The sequence below is a fragment of the Sus scrofa genome, chromosome 7 (genome assembly GCF_000003025.6).
Source record: "Sus scrofa isolate TJ Tabasco breed Duroc chromosome 7, Sscrofa11.1, whole genome shotgun sequence".
NCBI classification, from domain to species: Eukaryota; Metazoa; Chordata; class Mammalia; order Artiodactyla; family Suidae; genus Sus; species Sus scrofa.
In genome coordinates, this window is record NC_010449.5 from 3,190,711 (window position 1) to 3,208,983 (window position 18,273).

At 51.6% G+C, this 18,273-nt stretch overlaps 2 protein-coding genes across 9 annotated transcripts in view; one reads left to right on the forward strand and one right to left on the reverse strand.

Annotated features, from left to right (window-relative positions):
• LYRM4 (LYR motif containing 4) overlaps window positions 1-2,413 on the reverse strand; it is a 158,278-nt gene extending 155,865 nt beyond the window's left edge. For 3 of the 8 annotated variants that reach the window (XR_002346273.1, XM_021100138.1, XM_021100142.1), the window contains exon 1: window positions 1,921-2,400. Coding sequence is in view for 5 of the 8 variants with exons in the window: in XM_021100138.1 (XP_020955797.1) it covers window positions 1,921-2,006 (86 nt within the window). In the remaining 3 variants the exon portion in view is untranslated. Of the gene's footprint in view, window positions 1-1,920 lie in introns of all 8 variants that reach the window. The other 5 variants (XR_002346271.1, XM_021100140.1, XR_002346272.1 and 2 more) reach the window with 3 other exon arrangements.
• FARS2 (phenylalanyl-tRNA synthetase 2, mitochondrial) overlaps window positions 2,723-18,273 on the forward strand; it is a 363,981-nt gene continuing 348,430 nt past the window's right edge. Inside the window, 1 exon segment of the mRNA XM_021100131.1 lies at window positions 2,723-2,816. The gene's annotated coding sequence lies outside the window, so the exon portion shown is untranslated.

Genomic DNA, 18,273 nt, shown 5'->3' on the forward strand with positions numbered 1-18,273 from the left:
CCGCGTAATCCCACTTGCTGCCCACAGGGTACAGGCCTGAGTGACGTTCCCGCAGTTTACCCCGACCCCGGCCCCCACGGACATGGTATTTATTCCTTTTTTTTTTGGTCTTTTTAGGGCTGCACCCATGGGATATGGAGGTTCCCAGGCCAGGGGCAGAATCAGAGATGTAGCTGCAGGCCTACTCCACAGCCACAGCCACTTGGGACCCGAGCCGTGCCTGCGACCTACAGCACGCTCAGGGCAACGCCGAATCTTAACCCACTGAGCAACGCCAGGGATAGAGCCTGTGTCCTCATGGATACTAGTTGGGTTCGTTAACCACTGAGCCATGACGGGAACTTCAGACGTGGTATTTATTCTTAAGCAAAAACTTCCACTCATGTGTGCATCTTACCAGCTGGGCAACAGAGGGGCCTTTGCAATGGCCTAGTCAACAGGCCAGTTTTGCTCGACCTCGAGGCTGAGTGACGTGTCCTGGGTCACGTACTGAGGCCGCCCACTGGACCTTCCTCCACTGTGCCCTGCGTCTACCCTCTTCCTGCCGCTGCCTCTTCAGTGTGTGACCTGCGCTGTCCCCCAGTTGTTTATGTTCAGTACATTTAAATGACAAAATTCCTTCCTCCAGACCAAGGTGAGAGTGATTGATTTTCCATAATTCACAGGCATGTTTTGTGGGCTGTTTCAGTAGACTTAGTTAAGGCCTTGGTGCTAAGTCCTTGGTTAATTCTGTGTTTAAAATTCCCCCAGTGTTCCCACGGTGTGCAAACTGTAGCTTCCAAAGCCAAAGCCGTTAAGTGAACCAGTGCACTCCCAGAAAGCTTCTTTTAACTACTTGACCAGCCGGATGTGACCTCATTGGGAGGAACCAGATGCTGCTTTCAAACCGATAGGGTGAGAACCTTTTCTACGCAGGTATCTAAAAAATTAGAAAGTCACTGCCTGGGAGATTTAGTGTCTGTTTGATAGTCAACGCCTCATTGGATCTACTCATCATGCACCCAGTGTGGGGACAGCTACCCAACCAGGTCTGTTCCTAGAAACGCGACCCACAAGGCAGGTCAGTCATGAAGACTAGACCTAGCGGAGAGAGAAGCTGATCTTATTTGATTCTTGCTTTGGGAGAAGGGCGGAAACTCCGAGGATCAGGCAGTTAGTAGAAGACACCAAATCCACAAGGATGCAGAGAGGAAATCATGAAGGCACAGACATTCACGATGAGTCGGAGGTCATAAGGCAGCAAAGAAAGCAGATGCTCTGAAGTGGACAAAAGATATAGAAAGAGTAAGAAGAAGGGACTCAAGAGCAAACATGAGAATGAGGCAGGCGTGGAAAAGCTGTGTGCTACATGACGCATGTAAGAGTTTAGACTCCCGTTCTCCTGCTGCTAAGATCCTAAAAGCTGGAACCCCATCTGATGAGGCTCCTGAAAGCTGGGCACCTTTTCTCCTTTACCGCTGCCTGTGCCTCCGCCTCACAAGCCCCGCCCCAGCGCCAATACCCCAAGTAAAGCGGATCCTGGCCACCAAAAAAGCTAATTAACACACCTCGGAAATTAAAGGAATGCCTAGAGAGAGCCTTCAGCAGTGGACAATTTCTACTGACTGGTCACCTCGACTGTCTAGCCTTCCAATTCACAGGGAGCTCTTATAATTGCAACAAAATGGTCCTGACTTGAGCACCTGCAGCCTTCGCATCTATCCTACAGGCAGACACACCACGGAACCGCGCTCCCAAAGCAGAACCTACCCGAGTTCACCAAGCAGAGGGTCCGACCAGGGGAGATGCCCCAAGACCCGAACGTTTTCCTCCACCCGGCAAGGGGCCAGCCCCCCGCCGCCCCCGAGGGGTCCGGGCGCCCCCGGCACCCCGGCCACGCCTGCAGCCCGCGCCCGCACCTCCCGGGCCCCGGCCGGTCACCTGTAATTGTAGGCACTGAAGTGCTTGCTCTCCCTCAGCATCGCGCGGTACAGATCCAGCACTTGTGCGCGGCTGGAGGCTGCCATCTTGGACGAAAAAAACCCAGTGGGTCCTCCTCGCCGAGGTCCCGAGTTTCCCACCAGCTGCGAAACCTCCGCCGCCGCGGGGAGCGCGAGCGGGGCACACGCGCGGGGCTCGGCGCTGGCAGCAGCCCGCGCGCCGGCCCAGGCGGGCTCGGCCCAGGTGAGCCCCGGCCCTGCTGAGCTCCGGCCGCGCGCCGCGGCGCAGGCGGGCTTCGGGCAGCTAAGGGGGCGGCGCCGGCGGGAGGCGGTCTCGGCGCCCGACCCCGCTGCGGAGGCCCGGCAGGCAGCAGCAGCAGTCGGAGCGGGCGGGGCGGCCGAGGGGCGGCGAGGGCTGGGCGGCGGGTCGCGGTCCCGGTTTCCTCTCGGCGGAGGGCTGGAGCTTCGCGGGTCGCGGGACCGGGGACGCCGGGTCGCTCCGCGTTGCCAGGTTACAGAGCGCGCGCCCCGCGCCCGCCCCCCCGTCCGGGCTGCCCTCGGCGCTGCCTGAGCCGCTGTGCGGGCTGTGCAGGACGCCGGTTCCGCAGCCGACTCGGCTGGGGACGTGTCCAGGAAGCTCGTCTCGCGGGGACAGGGAACGCGGGGGCACGGGGTGCGGGGGGCTCCGGTTTGGGGTCCCCGGTGCGCCGGCTTCGCTCAGGGCGCCCGCTCGGGGCCTCCGGCGCGAGGCCCGCTTTCCGGGCAAGATGGCGCCGCCCAGGCGGCTCTGAGGGCAGAGCTGAGGTGCGCTGGGGGCCGAACCCACGAGAGGGGCGAGCCTGCAGCGCTCAGGACTTGAACCCCGGGCTGGTCTCCTGTCCCGCGAGCGAGCGGTGGGTGAGTGGGCGCGGCCGCGCGTGGGTTTTTGTCCGCGGGGCCCTCCTCGTGGGGTTGTGCCTTGGAGCCGTGCGCCCGGCAGATTTCTAACACCCGACGGAGATTCAGAAGCTGGGGTGGCCGGGGCTGCAGGCGTGGGTGGTGGATCGGGCAAACTCTAGGGGTTGAAGGCGTCTGTTGGGATCATTTCAGACTCCAGGTAGGAAGCCGAGCAAGTTTTTTCCCGGGCCCTTCCCTGAAAACGCCGGCTTTGCTGAATCCCCTTGTGAGCTGGGTGGATCCAGTTGTGGTTCTGGTCCTGGATTGTAGGACTCGGCGCGGGGAAGCCCGAGCTGCTTCTGGTTGCTCTACTTGGAAAGCACGTGTCTTGATTGGGGGATCTCTGGGTATGGAACTCGCGTTAGGAAGAGCCATAGTTTATTTCTCCAGGACCCTTTATATGTAAGCAACAAGTTTGCGTTCACACATCCATCTTTCCCCAGCCACTGGGTTGTGGTTGTGTTTTCTGTCTTTATCTCGTTTTGAAATGATATTTGTTCTCTGTTAAAGCAGCCTCTCATTTTCAGGAACTTTAAGGGCAGCAGACGCTTCTCTGACCTTACCACACTTTAGTATATTGGGGTCCTTGTATCCACACGTGCTTGTTATACTTGTTATGTTGCCTGTTAAAATCTAGTGGCCTTTTTTTTCAAAAGGCGTGGAAGAGAAAATACTTTCACTGAAATCTTCTTTCTCTTCCTCTTCGATTTTCTTTAACGTTTGATACATCTGAGTCTCAGAATAAGGCTTTTTTTTACCAAGTCGCCAAACTTCTGTTTGTCTTGCAGGACGATCAAGTTATTGAAAGTCTTGCCTCATGTTTACTGAAAGGGCTTTTAATATTTCGAATTTATCCTTTAGCGTTACTCAAAGAATTCAAAACCAGGAGACTTGTACATTATTATAGAAAAAGATCCAAAGCTGTTTTCTCTTCATCTGTTACACTTTTGAGTGCTGATGATATAAATTAGGTGTGTGGCACCTGGGAAAACTAGCATGTTAATGCAAGTTACAAATAGAGAAGACTATCAAAGTTAGAAGAAGAAAACATGAAACTATTTTGGCTTGTTTAAAAACAGTGGGGGTTGCATTATTATATTTTGTTTTCATCTAGAAAATGAAGTTGGAATAAAATGATGTACAGTTGTTTGTCCAGCTATCAAGCAACTTGATCATTAATTTATACAACTAGCATAGTTAAATAACTTTGTTGTTATCAAATAAAACTTTCCAAATAAATATATAAAATTTAGTTTGCTTGGGTAGTCTAGGCATCTGTTAATATAAGGAATAGCTGAGGTTAGGAAAGTGAATAGCTTCCCAGTTGATTCTAAGCTAAATCCTGATGAAAATACTTTTATAATTTTATTTGAAGTACTTTATCCGTGTGTTGGATGTCACTGCCTTAAAGGACTGATAAATAAATCCCATTCCAAAGTTAAATCTCCATTTTTGTGCCTCTTCATTGCAGCAATGACTCTTATCTTCAATAGAAGCACTATTTGAAGTTGAAAGTGGAGCTGGGCCGGAAGCTGAGGATGGACCTTACTCTTAGGTCCTTTAATATGCATTCTGTTCTGGGCAGAGGATTCTCTTAGGTAACGACTGTAAACTAGGGGGTGCTCACCTACTGCCATCACCTATCCCATAGTTATGAGATTCCTATAATTCTTTATGTAAACTGTTATATTAGGATTGCTAATAAGCCCTTAGTTTTTTTTTTTTTTGGTCTTTTGTCCTTTTAGGGCTGAACCCACTGCATGTGGAGGTTCCCAGGCTAGGGGTCTAATTGGAGCTGTAGCTGCTGGCCTGTGCCAGAGCCACAAAAATGCCAGATCCGAGCAGCGTCTGCAACTTACACCACAGCTCACGGCAACGCCGGATCCCCAACGCCCTGAGTGAGGCCGGGGATTGATCCCACAACCCCATGGTTCCTAGTCAGATTCATCTCCACTGTGCCACAACGGGAACTCTCCCTAGGTATTTTTTGAAGAGAAATTTCTTCAACCATAACAAGCACTATAATAGCTATTTATTGTCTTCAGGCTTAAATACTACAATGATGTATAAAGAAAACTTGTAAGTTAGCAGCTTGTGATGTTACGACTTGGAGTTTTTTGTTTTAGATCCACTCCAAACGTGGATCTGAGTCCTTATGGTACGTAATTGCCATTTGTTTTTTATTGATCCTAACAGAATAGGAAGGTGGAAGGGCCCTTGGACATCAGCTTGTGTATTTTTAGAGATGAGCTAATGGAAGGCCCTTTCCTCATTCATTCATTCCTTCCTCCAGCACTCCCTGACCACCACTTCTTAAGTGCCTTAATTCATGCCATGTGATGTAGTTACAATGTTAATAATGAACTAAATAAGCAAAGTGACAATGTATCTTTGACAGGTGCTATGATAGGGGTAATATTACCAAGTGTGAGGGGAGTACAGAAGGGGGACATTCAGTTAGGACCTTGACCTTAAGGTAAGATTTCCAGCATAGAAGTTATTTCCACAGTGAGCAGCAAGAGCCAGATGGAGAATGTGATGAGTGAGAGATTGTGGTGGACTCTGAAAGTGTGGAGGCTGGAGGGAGCACGTTCCATTCCGGGAACGCCAGGTGTGGGGAGAAGGGTGGGGAGAGGAACCAACTATGAGACACAAACGTGATGAGCCCTGTACCTGATTTATTTTAATTCAATTTCCTTTGTTCTGGGATTAAGTTCTTTTTTTTTTGTTGTTTTTTAGGGCTGCACTCGTGGCATATGGAGGTTCCCAGCCTAGGGGTCTGATTGGAGCAGTAGCTGCCAGCCTACACCACAGCCACAGCAACATCAGATCCTTAACCCACTGAGTGAGGCCAGGGATTGAACCTGAAACCTCATGGTTCCTAGTTGGATTTGTTTCCACTGCGTCACGACAAGAACTCCTGGGATTAGGTTCTTATAAGTCAAATAGACCTCACTTCTGAGCTGTTGAAATATAGATTAGTTTTTCAGGTGTTGGTAGGTTTTTATTTCAAATAGAGGATGTTTGGCATCCTCTATCGTAAGAGTGCTGAAATCCTATTTCGTTTTCTTTCTTTCTTTTTTTTTTTTTTTGCTGCACCCTTGGCACATGGAAGTCCCCAGGCCAGAAATTGAATCCAAGCCAGATTCTTTAACTCACTGTGCCAGGCAGGGGATGGAACTTGTGCTTCCGCAGTGACCCAAGCCACTGCAGTCAGGTTCTTTACCTGCTGTGCCTCAGCGGGAACCCCGAAATCCCATTTTTTCACATCAGCATTCTGCTTGAGCCTGGTGGTTCAAGTCCCAGTCCTTGTGGTTCCTTGAGGACTGACTGTACACTAAAGGTCGATCCTGTTTTCCAAAAGTTAGGAGTTCAGGTTCAGCTTGCAGGCCGCTGGAACACAGGATAGAAAGTACAAAGTGCTGCCGGCGGCCGTGCCCGTGAAGTGCGGCGCGTCTCAGCGCCCGAAGGGATGGCTTCCGTGGCTTCCACGCTTCCACGAGCTGGCCTGGCTGAGGCCGCGCCATCAGGGCGGTTTTTTTGGTTTGTTTTAGGTTCCCAGCTGCTTGGATGCAGCCGCGGTAGAGAAACGTCCATCTGTGGAGCGAGGGCCTTGGTGGAGGAGGTGGTGTTTGTGTCGGGCCTGCGGATGTCGGTTTGGCTGGGCGGCAGGGTGTGGCGGCAGAGGGGCTGCTGCAGGAGGCCAAGGAGCAGGGAGCCCGCTGGAATCCAGGGAAAAGGGCCTGGGTGACCTCACAGCTCTCCTGGGTGCGGGACACAGAGGTCGCCATGAGTTGTCCTTGAACCCCTGATGGGACAGCTGTCACCCCCAGCAAGGAAGGGAAAGCTGGATGGCTGGGTGTTTAGCCAGAGTTGTGCAGCTCGGAAGCCGCGGGATGGAGGTGGTGATGGGCCCAGGATGGGCTCTGTCCAGCCGTGACACCAGCTGTGATGCCCTGCTTTGCCGAAGGCCTTCAGAGCCAGCTTCAGGAATTTGAAGTTTGTTAAGTTTTCTTGGATAATGTGGGTCAGTTTTAGTCATATTTGAAATTTTAATTTAGAGTGTCATTTGCAAAGCTAACTGCTTTTTCTAGGAAATATTACAGATATTCAGAGACTCTCAAATGTTGATTTTTTTTTATACTAGCTTTTTAGTCTTTTAAGATAAATTTACTTGTTTTTTTCTATTAACATCTCTTGGAAAAGGCTTAGTGGCTTTTTTAGGCTGTCTATTCATGTGTGTGTGAGAGAGTCACGTTTCTGTAGAGGCTCTTTTCAAATGTACTTGAAATCTGTCCATTGACAATTTTGGGAAGCAGCTGGGAGTTCCTGCTTCATTCATTGGAGTCTTAAGTGTTGCCTTCCTGGTGGGCAGTGATAATAAAATTGACAGTTGATTTCGTAGAAAGTGTGTCAGATGCCACTTATAGAGGAATTTTTTTAAACAAATTCATTCTTTGCCTTCTAAAGGAAACAGCTCACCTTTCTTACTGCAAACCCTACGCCTTCCCTACAGAACACGCAGCTCTCTTAGGGTGTGATGGTGACAGTGGTCTCTCACAGACCCCTCATTCTTTTTTTTCTCACTAGTTATGAGGGATGCGTTTAAGGCATAATGTTTTCATGTTGTCTGGATATTTTAGAATGATTTGTTTTGTATTTCTTTCTTAAAATTTTTTTTGGGCGTGTTGTCTTAGTTGCAGGTGTACAGCAAAGTGACTCAGTTATAGAATGACGTGTTAAACGAGCCACATGCAGTGCTACTGAGAGCTCTTCTTTGCTTAGAATTTATTTCCTCTTCCAGAAACTTCGCTGTGCTCTTTGCAAACCTCTCATTTCAGTAATTCTGCTAAAGACGAGTGTGACGTTCTGATCGACTTACTTGAGCGGGACGTGGTTGCAGCCATCCCTCCTTTGTCCAGAGCAGTGGGTTCTTTACAGAAAACACAGGATCTGCAGTGTTCACTCTGTGTTTAGGCAAAAACAGCCTTGTTTTGCTATTGCTGGTGCAGTGCTAGGCCAGTGTCTCAGATCCAACAGCGAGTTCTGTGAAGGTGGGGTTTTGGATTTTTTGTCTTTTTAGAGCCACACCCACGGCATTTGGAAGTTCTCGGGCTAGGGGTCGAATTGGAGCTACAGCTGCCGGCCTATGCCACTGCCACACCGGATCCTTAACCCACTGAGCGAGGCCAGGGATGGAACCCGAATCCTCATGGAGACTAGTTGGGATAGTTACTGCGGAGCCACAATGGGAACTCTGAGTTCTGTGAAGTCCTGGTTCCTTGGAAGGACGAGGGACCTTGTAAAGGAAGGGCCTGCAGTTCTTCCCTCCCGTGGGTGTCTCCCGAGAGCTTCCTTTGCTGCCCACGCACAACACTTCCCTCCCCGTGGGGTTTTGTCCTCGCGCCCAGCCGTTCTCTGGGACAGCAGCTGGTTAAAGTCAGGTCTGACGCTGTCGGCGGGAGCTGACTCAGACGCCTTGGGGCTCATCCCACAAGACCCCCGTCCCACCCCCACTTCAGATGCCATTCATAGGTGCTGGGTCCCCTGGTCACCCACAGCTTCTGTCCCATTGGCTGCAAGTTGGAGGTTTTGCAGCCTGTTCCTTGGGTTTGATTAATTTGCTAGAGCAGCTCACAGGACTCAAGGAAACACAGTGACCAGGCTATCAACTGGGAACTGGGTGACTGAGTGAGCAACGTGAGATGGAAGTCCTTAGATGTCTGCATCTTCCGTCTTCCTGCCCTGTCATCATCACCACCGGTTTTAGGTAACAGGGGATGTTGGGCCACAGCACGGGGTCTCTGTCGTTTGTTCAGAGGACGTGTTCCCTGCTGGTCAGAGTCGAGGTTTAGATTTTACAGCAGAAGTCGGGGTAGCCTAGTCCCTCCACTGCTACCAAGTAAGCAGCTTGTCAGTTTCTTTGCAAGAGTGACAAACATTTCGGACGCTTTTTCCCTTGTTTTATGATGTGGTCTCCCAGAGTGTTGCATTGTCTTAGAATGAGCTTGATTGGCACTTTTTCTAATTTGGAGGGAAGGGAACGTTTTGTTTCCTGTGTCGGGTCACCCTGGAAGCACGAACGTCACTCTCACTTTGGCAGGTTGTTGTGCTTCGTTACCAGGCCCGTATTTAAAGTCATACTTAGCGTCCCTGAGTTTTCTTCCTAAAAGAATAGTCCTGGGCAAGGCCCTGTAAATGATCCACAAGTTACTGACTTAAAGCGTAAATGCTTTTAAATACAATGTTTTAGTTTCAATGTGCCGCCGTCCTAGATTGTTGGTAATAGTTTGTTGCCAGGGAGGTATATTGTGCATTTCTGGGTTGTAAATGTACGGATGTGATAGAAAGGGAGCAGACTAGGACTTGGTTGCTTTGGTTACATCTCACACCTTTCGCAGCTTTTCCACTGCAGGTCAGTCTCTAACCATTTGGGTAATCTTAGGATTGATTTCCTGAATCAGGGTGCTTTTGAGATCAGTGAAAACAGGTGCTGTTAGATAATGGTGGGGGGACAGCAGGCATAAGCCTGCACCGTCCTGGGGCAACGAGATGTGTGTCCCCTGCTTGGTCCGCTGGCCTGCGGTGACGACATCGCCCGCTCACTCTGGGGCTTTAGGACCTTCCCTGTCCCAGCAAGGCTGGAGGCGTGGCTTGTAAAGAACCGAAGTCGCAGGGACCAAGGTTCTGAGGCTCACCCAAGGCCTCACGTCCTCTCGTTTCCCCGCTGACCCCTGCATCCTGCCTCTCCTCTCTGTGCCCAGAGGAGGATCCTCTGCGGTCGGGGCCGCTCTGGATTCCCAATCTGCTGTGGCCGCACTGCCAGAGGAGACTGGGCGGCAGGTGCAGCAGAGGGGTTTCAGGGCCTTAGGGCGAGTCTCCCTGCGCAGGGCTAGAGGGCTGTCCGAAGGTGCGGGAGGAGGGGCGCTCTCCCTCTTTGAATTCACTTAAGAAGAGGAACTCGGGGCCTGTGTGGCTGTGTCTGCTCACTGCCCACGGCCTTATTTTATATTGTTTGGGCTTCTAAAACAAGCGTCTGAGTGTTAACAGGAGCATAAGAAAGCAATCAGGCGTCCAGAGCAGGAGGCGGGCAGGCTTTTCCGGCCGCTTTCCCAGGTGCAGCCCTGCAGCCTGTCCTTTGGGGGGGCCCCAGCCCCACAGGACCTGGTTAGGGGTTAGGACAGCTGTGGTCAGGTGCCTCGCCTGCCGCCCTGCCCGCCCCAGCAGAGTTCTGGGGGCCTGACGCTCTCGTCACAGATGCTCCCCGGGGTCCTCGCCCTTTCCAAACCTCTGGTCCTCTGCCCGGCCCTGCAAGGGCTCTGAGCGCCGTCTTCGTCCTCATGCTGATTGACTTAGACATTGCTACCCACATTTTACCCCAAACAAACCAAAAACCCGGAGACTCAGGAACTTCAATAAGTGGCCCTGGTTCGCAGGCAGATTTGGTGTTTGAACTGAGGCCTGCTTGTTCTAGAATGTTTGTGTTTTCCAGATCACGTCACGCCATATTGGATATGGTGGTGTGACGCCTACAGCAGCCTTGAGAAACTGAAAACATAGTTTACATTGAATCTTATTTTCTATAATTAGTGTCCTACAGCCACCCTGCTTTACTCTGGGCAAGGCTTGTTTTCAAGCCCTGGTTGTCCAGTGGTTGAGTTCCTTCGCATTCTCTTTGGTTCGTTCTGTGCTTGAAAAAGTACAGTTAATGTGTAAAAGCTTGTATAAACCCAGTTAGGCTGAAGGATGCCTACTGTGCATACACACTGTATTCAGAGACTGTTTCCAACTTAATCAGTTTCTTGATAAAACTTATGCTTTCGTGTTGTATTTGCTAAAATCTCCCCAAACCTTTCCTTTCAAGCGCAGCATCAGTTTTCTCCTCCTAGGACCACTGTACTGCAGGCTCTGCAATTTCGGTCTGAGGAATATGAATTTTAAAAGATTCATGGTCCCGTCCAAACAGCAGCGTCCAGTCTGTGTCCTGACACCTATGAGAGCCACAGAAAGAAAGGCTTATGAATTACCGTGTTCTGCGTATGCCGGTGGCCACCTTGTTTAAACAAATGCAGGTGGTGTGTAATTGGAAAATAGGCGGTGGTCAAAGTCAGCAGGACTCGGGAGTGCTTTTTAGTAACTCTGAATTCTACACGGACCTTAAAAGTGGGTGTTGCTGAGAGGACACATCTTAGAAGTTCTCATCACAAGAAGAACACGTTTTGTAACGACACCGGGGGATAGATGTTTACTAGACTCACTGATCATTTCACAGTATCTGTACATAGCGAGCATGTTATGTACCCAAACTAATTATGTTATATGTCAATTAATAAAAAAATTAACAGTACCTGTTTCTCAGTCTGTTGTTGTAATTAAAAAATTAGTGGGCGGAATGGAGGGGCAGGCTGGGGGTTTGGGATGGAAATGCTCTAAAATTAGGTTGTAGTCGTGGTTAACTATAAATATGATAAAATTCATAAAAGTAAATATTCTTATCAAAAAAGAATACATATAAAGAATTGAAATTAGTACTGAGTTCCTCAGCGCTACTGTTTGAAGGTTAGCTTTTCTGTCTGTCTGTCTGTCTGTCTTTCTTTCTCTCTCTCTCTCTTTTGTCTTTTAGGGCCGCACCCATGGCGTATGGAAGTTCCTAGGTTAGGGGTCAAATCGGAGCTGTAGCTGCTGACCTACACCACAGCCACAGCAACGCCAGATCCTTAACCCACTGGGCGAGGCCGGGATGGAACCTGAGTCCTCATGGATACTAGTGGATTCATTACTGCTGAGCCATGACGGGAACTCCTAAGGTCAGCTGTTGTGATTATGGATTTACAGTTGACAGGCTGGCATGGTTGGCACCTGAGATTTTCTGTAGGAACGAACCAGTCTTTATCACTGGATAACCATTCACTCGTTATACATCAATCTTTTTTTTTTTTTTTTTTTTTTTACCTTTTTTTTTTTTTTTTTTTTTTGTCTTTTGTTGTTGTTGTTGCTATTTCTTGGGCCGCTCCCGCGGCATATGGAGGTTCCCAGGCTAGGGGTTGAATCGGAGCCATAGCTACCGGCCTACGCCAGAGCCACAGCAACGCGGGATCCGAGCCGCGTCTGCAACCTACACCACAGCTCACGGCAACGCCGGATCCTTAACCCACTGAGCAAGGGCAGGGACCGAACCCGCAACCTCATGGTTCCTAGTCGGATTCGTTAACCACTGCGCCACGACGGGAACTCCTATACATCAATCTTAAAAAAAACTATATATCTGTCTTATGGAGATTGGATAATTTTTCAGATTTTTCAGATTTCAATCGCCAGACAAATCGCTTGGGGACCCAGCTAGTCAGTAATGCCGACATTTCTGCTGTGGTACCTGTTCTGGTCCCATCTCTTCCGGCTCCAGGGGGCATGGCAGAAACGTGACATTACTCCTCCTGGGTGCTGCCATCGCTGGTCCTACTCTCCACAGAGTGTGGCCCTGGACCCCACCCCCCCCTTTCCTGTCCCGGCTCCCTCCCTCCCTCACTTCCTCCTGAACCACCTGCTCTTTCAGAATCTCCACTCTCACGCCCCTGGTCCTTGGCATGTGTGGGCACCACTTTGTTGTCGAGGCCACTGTGTGCTCCTCGTGCTTAATTAGTGATGCTTATGGGAGGGGCGCCAGCCCTGTACTGTTTGGCTCTGGGGGGTGTATTTGCACCTTATTTCAGGCGTCAACAAAAAGCCCCTGGAGGCAGAATTAAGATGCCTATACTCTCTGATTATAACCTCAGCCGCTGAAAACTCGCTCTCTGTGGAATTTTCCTGCTCTTCCCCAAGGAGAATTAGTCACTTTGTCCACTGTCCTCAGGTGGCCTGCTGTCGTGAAGTTTTTTTTTTGTTGTTGTTGTTGTTGTCTTTTTGCTATTTCTTGGGCCGCTCCCGCGGCATATGGAGGGTCCCAGGCTAGGGGTCGAATCGGAGCTATAGCCACCAGCCTACGCCAGAGCCACAGCAACGCGGGATCTGAGCCGCGTCTGCAACCTGCACCACAGCTCACGGCAACGCCGGATGGTCAACACACTGAGCAAAGGCAGGGACCGAACCCGCAACCTCATGGTTCCTAGTCGGATTCGTTAACCACTGCGCCACGGTGGGAACTCCTGTCGTGAAGTTTTGATGTCTGGGCTGGATGCCTGGAGTCTGAGCTCCTGGAGGGGCGTGACCGCTGGACCTGGGCAGATGGCAGCGGTCCTCCATCCTGTTGCTTATCAGCCACCGGGTCTGGGGTATCTTTCTTAGGGAAGCTGCAGCTGAGACACTCTGCTCTGGTTTCCCGGAAACAGTGGAGCGCAGGGAGGGTGTGGTGTGGGGGAACCCCGTCGGGCAGGTGCGCAGCTTTTGGCGGTTTTTGTTTTTGTTTTAATTTTGTTTCCTGTTTGGTGTTACCTTCTAACCTCAAATCTTAGACTTTCTTCAGACTATAGTGTAATGAAGTGTTTTTGTAAAATTCTGCCCCGAATGATCATGGCGTACCTTACTTGACAGCAGCTTAATTTCAATCTAAATCTCAGTCTCTCCCAGCGGAGGCTGTGGCTCAAGAGGACCGACGGTGCCTCCTCGGCGGCGTCTTCCGCCACCGGGCACCCGCCCCGGGCTTCCCCCCGGTTAGCATCGGGCTCTTCTTCATGAAGACGGGAAATCTAAACCTGACGGGCTGAGTGTGATTTCCGCATCTGACCCTGACCCTGCAGCCTTTTTTCCGTCCCAATCCCAGTGCTCCAGCTCCTTCCAGCAGTAGAGGCGCTGTTTTCTCCCTGAAGCGAACAGAGTGGAAGGGGCTCCCTCGACGGCCTGGCCCCCCTGGATCAGAGGAGGGAGCCCTTCTTCCGGCTGCCCAGTGCGGAAGGGAGCCGGGCTGGGAGGGACGCAGCTGCTCCGGTGGAAAGGCCGGGAGAGGGAAGCCGGGAGCGCCGTGCAGGCGTGAGCAGGGCCAGTGTGTGGCCGGGCAGAGGCGGCGAGGCCTGAGCGCAGAGGCACCCATGCAGGCTCTTTGGTTTCCCTTCCATCTGTCTGCTGAAGGCCGGGGCATTCTGTCCCCTGTGCCCTGTCTACGGGGTGTTCGGTCCCCTGTGCCCTGACCACAGCTGCGTCTCCAGGGGAGGCTCCTCTGCCAGGCGGCTGGCAGCCCAGCAGCTGTATCTGCTGCTGCCAGTCCGAGTGGGTTGGTGCCCTCGGTGGGGACACGACCCCTGCTGTCAGATAGGGACTGCCCACGTGTGACGAGGGCATCACCCGGTCCTCGCAGGCGCGGCCTGGCAGAGCCCGGGCAGATACCCTGCCCAGAAATGCAGAAACCCCCCTTCAGCCCCTTGTTCCTCTGCAGAGAAGTGACCAAGCTGATTGCGCTTCCTGTACCTGCCGGCAAGGAAGCTGGTCCTTTAAGAAATGAAATGACAGGAAAGCAGGTGATTTGGGGGAGAAGGGGAGTGGCCTAGGGTGCGGGCTGTCCTCTACGTCCCCCAGGGAATAGATTTGGGTGTCAGTTCAGTGCTTTGCCTGGTGCTTCTGGTTTAATGAGGCAGCTGCCGAGTGGAAGGAAGGCCCGTTTCTGGAGCGTGCCTGTGCCCAGCGCCTCCCGCCCGCCCGAGCGCTGCGTCCCTTCCCTCTGTTTGGAGGCGGGTCCTGTCTTTTCCGGTGGCTGAGTTTCTAATCTCGGTGTAAATGTCACTTCCTCAGACCATCCTTCCCGGTTTCTCTTTGTCTACAAATCAGGTCTCCATTTGTATATTTTAGGTTTCTGTTTACCTCCTACCTAAATTCTTAGTGTCACTCACTGCCAGGCCTGACAGCCAGCAACGGGCCTGTCCCATAGCAGGGGCTCAGCAAACGCGAGTTGAACGAATGAAGGAAACTGGGTGATGGCTTCGGGGGACGGCACTGTGTACCTAGAGCAGCTCGGCCCCGTAGGCTTTCGGGGTGATGCGGTGTTTCGATCCGGGCAGTGTCGCGGCCGCCGCCCAAACGGGGCTCTTGGGCACTTGAACCGTGGCTGGTGCAGCTGAGGAACGGGATTTTTTTACTTTAATTACCTTACACTTAAGTGGCCGCATGTGATCAGTGGCTACTGTACTAAACACGCAGATCCGGAGTACGTGAGTTCATTACCGTCTGACATTTAGAAGTATGACCACTGAAGACTAACCCTTGAGACACAGGTAATTTCTGCAGTGGAAAAGGCCTTTCAGAGCAGTGCCGTGGGTCCAGCTCATTTTACAGCGCAGGAGGTGTGTTCTGTGGTCTGCTGGAGCAGCACAGGAAGAGGGGTCTTGCGTCCTCAGTGACATTCTGTGGTTTAGGATTATCATTGCATTTTCTTTCTATTCTTTATTTTTTGTTATTTTAATTGTGTTGTCCAATAGGCTGGAGTCCTTCTGGGTTTTAACTTGGGCGAGGACCCCTCTGGGAACACTGGCAGAGTTTCTTGCATTCCGGCCTCTGCAGCTTCCTGTGCTTGGCTGACCATGCTCAGCAGCTGCTTATGCAGTAGTTGCCTCTGACTGCATGGCGTGGACCTGACCTTGGAGGCCAGAGGCTTTTCAGGTGAACACGAGGATTAAAAAGGAGTTCCCATTGTGGCTCAGCAGTAATGAACCCAGCTAGAATCCATGAGGATGCGGGTTGGACCCTGGCCTCGCTCAGTGGGTTAAGGATCCAGCGTTGCCATGAGCTGTGGTGTAGGTCGCAGACGCGGCTCGGATCTGGCGTGGCTGTGACTATGGTGTAGGCTGGCAGATACAGCTCCAGTTTGGCCCTAGTCTGGGAACCCCCATAGGCCACAGGTGTGGCCCTAAAAAGACCAAAAAAAAAAAAAAAGGAAAGAAAAAAGAATTAGCGATTAAACTTTAATAATATATTAGTACTTTCCAAGTGGAGGTGGGATTAAAAAAAGAATTACTGTGGGAACTTTAATAATTACTATACTAGGTCATCAGATTTAAGCTGCTGATGTATTGTCTTAGGTCTTGAAACTAGGAATAAAAAGAACCAGTAGTTGCGTCTTTTACTGTAGCAAAAATAAAATGTTAAAAGTGTTCCCGGACCGACCGACTGGACATCCGATCCTCCCTGTCCCTCCCCCAGCCCCTGGGAACCACTCTTTGCTTTCTGTCTCTGTCAGTTGGACGATGAATTTTAGAGTATGTTTCCATAGTCATTTTCCAGACTAATATGTAATATGCTGATATCTACGTGTCTGCGGGAATTACCTCTTTTAAAATGACCTTGACCTTATTAAATGCATAATTGCCTTCCTTTGGGAAACGGCAGACTGGAAATCATCCGATTTCGCCGCTGCTCCCAGCCATCACTAACCTTACCTGCTCACCTGCAAAAGACCACTTCTTTCATTTGAAACAGCAATAACTCTACAAGATTACTTTAAGTGACAGGTGGTAAGACGGACTTTCTTGCCTCTATGTTGTCATGTGCTTGGGGTTCCAAACTTTTTACCCGTCTCCATTGAGCCAGAAGAGAATCAGAAACGTTAAAAAGAAGCAGAAAGTTCATCTTTTTAATACTGCCTCCCTCAGTATAACCCACCGTGAACACGGGCCAGGATGAGCCCACCTGAACTTAGGACTCGGGATGGCTTTTTTTTTTTTTTTTTTTTTTGTCTTTTTTGCTATTTCTTTGGGCCGCTCCTGCGGCATATGGAGGTTCCCAGGCTAGGGGTCGAATTGGAGCTGCAGCCCCCGGCCTACGCCAGAGCCACAGCAACGCGGGATCCGAGCCGCATCTGCAACCTACACCACAGCTCGTTAACCCACTGAGCAAGGGCAGGGATCGAACCCGCGACCTCAAGGTTCCTAGTCGGATTCGTTAACCACCGCGCCATTACGGGAACTCCTGGGATGGCTTTTTAGTCACTTCAGGAGCAGTAGAAATTTGGGGGCTTTGGAGGGAAGTGTCACCTTCACCAGGACCTGCTCTTTATTGCTGTGGCCTCGTCACTGTTCCAAGAAGCCTGGGGAACAAAGCAGAGGTCTGGTGGCAGTGAGGGAGCCTGCATGGACATCGGGGCGGTTTCCTGAGGTCTGGGCGTGCACGGTGGGTGCCTCGGGCCACAGACCGTGCTCACTGGTGCCTGTGGAGCAGGGAGACTGACCCAAACAGGTCGTTCTAAGGGGCGCTCGGGGGCTGGGCTTGGTGGCGGTGGGGTGGGGACAACTGTATCTAGTCCTTGGGAGCAGCTCCCATCAGCCCCCATGTGGGTGGAGGCGGGAGGGGGCTGGGGGCACCTTGACAGGCCAAGGGCACTCGTCTAGGCTTTTGGAAGCTTAGCAGATTTGGGCTTGAAGGTTCGTCTGGGCCCCATCCAAGCAGGAGAATCAGAGGAGGTAATGATTTTCAGTGGAAAGTGGCTGAAGCCTTTCAGTTTTCCCGGAGGAAGACCCTGGGGGTCTCTCAGCTGTGCTGCTGGCAGTGGGGGTGGGAGGGAGGCCCACAGGCCAGTGTCGGAGACAAGAATCCGCTGATCCTGTGGTTTTTCTCCTTTGATCGTGGGGTCGGTTAGAGGACTGGATTTCCTACCTTGGTCCATCCTGGCATTCTGAGTGGCGGCCACCTGCTACCCCTCTGGCCTCGTATCGTGCTCCCTCGGTGGTTTCTGGGTTCTCTTTGTGTGTGTTTTATTTGGGGTTCTGACGTATGGGGATACGCACCTGTCTTCTCAGAGATGGAGCGCATTCTAGGGAGGGAGACCCATCACCTCCTTTCAGGTCTCTGTCCTCCTCCGTGACGCGCAGGCACTTCTCGCCTGCGCCGTGTCTTCGCCCGCCTCCCTGTCCTGCTGCCCCTTCTCAGCTTCCGTGATGCCAGGGCCTGGGCTCTCCTCGCCCCGATGAATTCTTTCCCCATGGAGCCCCTGTCGGTCTCCCAGAGCCTCCCTCCTTGACCTGCTTCTCCCAGGAGTGATGTCATCCTGAGGTGGCTGTCACCGAACATGTCCCCTGCACCTCCTGCCGGCCCCTCAGACGCGGTGTGTCTAGTCTCATTCTTTGTCGCACCCGAGTCAGCTTCTCCACTTGATGTGCCTCTTCTGTCTCTTGTCACACCTGCTGTTTTCTGTCTGGTCCCGCCTGCCTCCTGTGTTGAGCACCTGCTGTGTGCCAGGCCCTGAGGAGCTGGGGACGGGGATGGGGACGAGGGGGCTGGCAGCAGACGCGGGTGCCTTTTCAAGCCGGAAAGACGTCTGGCGGCGTAGTTAAGACAGAGTGTGCGGCGGAGGCGAGGGCCGGAGGGGTTACGACTTGGTCGTTAGATCTCTGCAGAAAGGAAAGTTACTTAAAAGCAAAAGGGAGCCATGTGATTTTTGTCATGAAGAAACCAGATTCACGGCATAGAAACCTGGATGATTTATAAGTCTCTAAACCCCAGT